At 43.8% G+C, this 5,000-nt stretch overlaps 1 protein-coding gene across 3 annotated transcripts in view; it reads right to left on the bottom strand.

Annotated features, from left to right (window-relative positions):
• Window positions 1-5,000, bottom strand: part of LOC113809818 (prostaglandin E2 receptor EP4 subtype-like) — a 150,227-nt gene that overhangs the window by 8,874 nt on the left and 136,353 nt on the right. For all 3 annotated transcript variants that reach the window (XM_070126620.1, XM_070126495.1, XM_070126551.1), the window contains one exon: window positions 1,525-1,696. In XM_070126620.1, the coding sequence (XP_069982721.1) occupies window positions 1,525-1,696 (172 nt within the window). The remainder of the gene's footprint in view (window positions 1-1,524; window positions 1,697-5,000) is intronic.

The raw sequence follows: 5,000 nt of genomic DNA, 5'->3' as shown, positions 1-5,000 counted from the left end.
AGTGGAGGAGGAGGAGAAGGAGAAGGTGGAAGTGGAGGAGGAGGATGGAGGAAGAAAAAGAGAATGAGGAAGAGAAGGAGGGGGAAGTCGAAGAAGAAGAAAAAGCAGGAGGAAGAAGAAAAAGAGGAGGACGAGAAGATAGAGGAGGAGAAGGAAATGGAGGAAGAAGAGGAGGAGGAGGAGGACGAAGGAAGAAGAGGGGAATGAGGAGGGAGGAGGAGGAAGAAAAGAATGAGAATGAGATAGAGGAGGAGGATGGAGGAGGAAGAAGAAGAGGAAAATGAGGAAGAGGAGGAAGAAAAGGAGAATGGGGAAGAGAAGGAGGAAGAAGGAGAATATGAGTAGTAATAATAGTAATAAGAGAAAATAATAATAAGAAGGAGGAGGAAGAAAAAAAAGAAGAAAAAAGTAAAAACATAAAAATAATAGAACAAGAAAAAGAAAAAGCGAAAATGAAAGACGTTATAAAAGACAAAACAAAACAAAAATAAAAGACAGACACCGACTCCCACACAACCCCTTGTTGAAAGCAATGTTGCAATAGCACGGAAAAAATAGGCCTAGAATATTTTCCTCGCACAGATGACTCCGCCTCTGAGACCATGAAAAGTAGTTCTTCACCGCAGTAATAATAGTGAGAAAACTCATTCTGCGAGTCTTCAAATAATTCTCAAAAAGAAAGAAAAAAAGAAGGAAAGAAAGGAGTTTAGCCAAAAAAAATAAAAATAAAATAAAATAAGAATAAGAACAATAAAAAAGAAGAAAAAATAATAATGGTATCTTTACGATCTAACATCTGACGTAAGCCGAAAGAAAATAAAAAGAAAAGAAAAATATATGAATAGCAAAACATTTGGAGTTTGTATATCCCTGAAACGGTGAATAACATATACAGATGAAGATAAAATGTAGTTTATAAATCTCTAAATAATTAGAGTTTCCTTCGTTTCACCTTTTGCTCATTTTATGCAAATTAACTGCCGCATGTCTTTCCGTGTGTCTGATTCAGTATTGTGCATGACAACCCTTTTTTACACATGGTTTCAGAAGTTTAGTGAATGAGTGAGAAGGAAAACAAATATATATATATATATATATATATATATATATATATATATATATATATATATATATATATATATATATATACATAGATATGATGGAGTGGATGCAAATAGATGAATAAAAGTGATAAACAAAAGGAAAGGGAAAAGAAAAAAGAGAGGAAGAGAGAGAGAGAGAGAGAGAGAGAGAGAGAGAGAGAGAGAGAGAGAGAGAGAGAGAGAGAGAGAGAGAGCGAGAGAGAGAGCGAGAGAGAGGAGAGAGTATAAGAGAGGAAAGAGAATGAGAGAGAGAGACAGAAAATCAAATACCACCCACAAACTTCCCTCCTCACCCCCCTACCACCACCCACCCCCAGAAAAACACCCCACCCCAGCCCCCCCAACCCCCCACCTACCAACCCACCCTCAAAAAAAAAAAAAAAAAAAAAAAAAAAACAGAAACCCCCCACAAAAAACTCACCTTGAAACGGACTCTTGTACTCGATCTTCTTCTCGGCGTGGGTCAAGGTCCTCGACACCTTCCTGCGCGACCCCCCGCCCACTTGCAAGACGCTGGAGCTCTCCCTCCGAAGAAGCCACGACCTTCCGAGCAGAGGCAGACGAACCCATCGCCACACGCGGGAGGAGAAGAGCTGGTGGGGGAGAGAGAGAGGGGGAGAGGGGGGATTAGTGAGAGGGAGAGGAGGAAGGTGGAGAATGGGAGGGGGAAAGGGGAGAATGGGAGGGGGAAAGGTGATAGAGAGAAGAGGGATTAGTGAGAGAGAGAGGGGGAAGGGGGAGAATGAGAGGGGGAGAGGGGAAAGGGAGAGGGGGAGAGGGGGGTTAGTGAGAGGGGAGAGTAGAGAGGGAGAGGGAAGGGGGAGAAATGGGAGGGGGAAAGGTGAGAGGGAGAGGAAGGAAGGGGATTAGTGAGAGAGGAGAGGTGGGGGAGGGAGAGGGAGAAGGGAGAATGGGAGGGGAAAGGTGAGAGGGAGAGGAGGAAGGGGGATTAGTGAGAGAGGAGAGGTGGGGGAGGGAGAGGGGGAAGGGGGAGAATGGGAGGGGAAAGGTGAGAGGGAGAGGAGGAAGGGGGGATTAGTGAGAGAGGAGAGGTGGGGGAGGGAGAGGGGAAGGGGAGAATGGGAGGGAAAGGTGAGAGGAAGAGGAAGAAGGGAGGTTAGTGAGAGGGGAGAGGTGAGGGAGAGTGGGAGGGGGAAATGGGGGGAATTAAAGTGAGGGAAAAAGGTGAGGGAGAGGGGAAAGGTGGAGAATGAGAGGGGGAATTGGTGAGAGGGAAAAGGTGAGGGAGAGGGAAGGGTGGAGGAAGAGGGGGGAAAGGGAGGAGGGGAATTAAGGTGAGGAAGAGGGGAGAAAGAGGGGGATTAGTGAGAGGGGGAAATGTGAGAAAGAGGAGGAATGGGAGAAAGAGGGGAATTGATAAGGGAGATACTGTGAAGAAGACAGAAACTAATGAGAGGAGACATGCGATGAAGAGGGGAAGGGATGAAAGGGAAATATGAGGAAGAGGAGAAAGAGAAGGAGGGGAATGTCCGTAAGCAGGGATAACGTGAGGAAGAGAGGGGAAAGTGAGGAAAAGGGGAGTTAATGAGGGAGGAAATAAAGGACGAGGGCAAATTTGAGGCAGAGGGGAGAAAGAGAGGAAATGAGAGATAGAGAGGAATTACTGAGAGGAAAGATGAGAGGAATAGAGGAGGAGGAGAAGGAATGAGAAGGGAAATGGAAGAAAGAGAGGAGATATAGGGGAATCAATGAGAGGGGAAACGGAAAAGGAGGGGAATCAATGAGAGGGGAAACGTAAAGAAGAGCGGAGAAGGAGAATCATTTAGAGAGAGAAATATAGGAAGGGAAGAGATAGAAGACATTAATTCAGAATCGTTTTGGTATCACGTAAGGACTAGAGAGAGAGAGAGAGAGATGGAGTTAGAGAGAGAGAGAGAGAGAAAGAGAGAGAGAAAGAGAGAGAGAGAGAGAGAGAGAGAGAGAGAGAGAGAGAGAGAGAGAGAGATAGAGAGAGAGAGAGAGAGAGAGAGAAAGAGAGAGAGAGAGAGAGAGAGAGAGAGAGAGAGAGAGAGAGAGAGAGAGAGAGAGAGAGAGAGAGAGAGAGAGAGAGAGAGAGAGAGAGAGAGAGAGAGAGAGAGAGAGAGAGAGAGAGAGAGAGAGAGAGAGAGAGTGGAAGAAGGTAAACGTGAGAGAGAGGGAGAGGAGGGAGAACGAAGGACTTAGGGGAGGGGAGTAAATGTGAGAGGAATTCAGTGATAAAGTGTAAATAGTGGAGGTAGGAAAGAGAGAGCAACAATAAGGTAGAGTAAATGTGAGAGGGAAAAGGAAGGAGAGGGATTTAGGGAGGGGAAAATAAATATAAGGAGGGGAGAAAGGGAGAGGATAAGGAGAGATAGAGAGAGGAATGGAGAAAAGAGAGAATAAGTGATATGAAAAGTATAAGGAGGAGAAAGATATGGGATTAGATATGAAAGAATAAATGTGTAAGAGAAGGGGAGGAGAGAGAGAAATGGATAAAGGAAATGTGAGAGGGAAGGGGAGGAACATGGCAGTAGGAAGAGAAATAAGAGAAGAAAGAAGACGGAGAAAAAGAATAAAAGGGAGGATATATAACTAAAATAGGAAAACCAAAGAAAGAGACAGAGAGACGGAAAAGAGAGCCAAACAAAGAATTAGGAAAAAAAGGCAAAATTCGAGTATGTTTCTCTATGTCATAGAAAGGCTGGTACAACTACACAGAAAAATATGGTTAGAAAATCATTCGAAGCATTCTGACAAAAGCAACAATACTTTTTGAAATATAGTTATTATCGCTAAGAAACTGTTGGTATCCCTGATTTTCCAATTATTCTTGGGTATGTGTGGCTTATCTGAATATTTCAAGGTATATCCCAACCCTTAAAGTATTAAAATTATCATCTCACTACATTCTGACAAAAACAACAATATTTTTAAGAATATAGTTGCTATCGCTACGAAACTGTTGGTATCCCTGATTTTCCAACTACTCTAGAGTATGTGCAGCTTATCTGAATATTTCAAGGCACATTCCAACCCTTAAAGAAATAAAAATCTTCATCTCACAGTGAATCCACAAGAAATTTCGAAACTATTCGGGACACGAACCTGAACGAGACAAAATTCGAACCCAAAAATACGAACCTTCCCGTAACATAAGTTTGTGTTCGTTATTGACTGTTTCGACACCCTCCTAACGATGGTTTTCTGTGTGGTTGTACGGCTGCTTGTCATAAATAAAAGGGCATTGGTGGTATCCTCGGATTGGCATATTCATGTGGTGATGACAAATTATGTTGATTGGAGGGGAAGAAAGGGTTAACACGTGAGGATGTTGTTTGATTGGGTGCTAATGACGGTCGGTAGGCCTATACGCAAAGAGGCCTACCGCGGTGTCCATGATAATGGTATTCCTACTTAATAGGCGGAAGAAATTAATACTGGGTTCGTTGACACTCCTATCTCGCTCTCTCTTTCTGTCTCTCTTTCTGTCTCTCTTTCTCTCTCTCTCTCTCTCTCTCACTCTCTCTCTCTCTCTCTCTCTCTCTCTCTCTCTCTCTCTCTCTCTCTCTCTCTCTCTCTCTCTCTCTCTTACTCTTACTCTTTCTCTCTCTCTCTCTCTCTCTCTCTCTCTCTCTCTCTTTCTCTCTCTCTCTCTCTCTCTCTCTCTCTCTCTCTCTCTCTCTCTCTCTCTCTCTCTCTCTCTCTCTCTCTCTCTCTCTCTCTCTCTCTCTATCTCTCTACTCTCTCTCTCTATCTCTCCTCTCTCTCTAGTTCTCTCTCTCTAGTACTCTCTCTCTCTCTCTCTCTCTCTCTCACTCTCTCTCTCTCTCTCTCTCTCTCTTCTCTCTCTCTCTCTCTCTCTCTCTCTCTCTCTCTCTCTCTCTCTCCCTCTATCTATCTATCTCTCTCTCTCTC

The sequence above is a fragment of the Penaeus vannamei genome, chromosome 1, assembly GCF_042767895.1.
Source record: "Penaeus vannamei isolate JL-2024 chromosome 1, ASM4276789v1, whole genome shotgun sequence".
Taxonomy (NCBI): domain Eukaryota; kingdom Metazoa; phylum Arthropoda; class Malacostraca; order Decapoda; family Penaeidae; genus Penaeus; species Penaeus vannamei.
The sequence above is the reverse complement of the archived record's forward strand: the minus strand, read 5'-3'. Positions and strand labels throughout refer to the sequence as shown.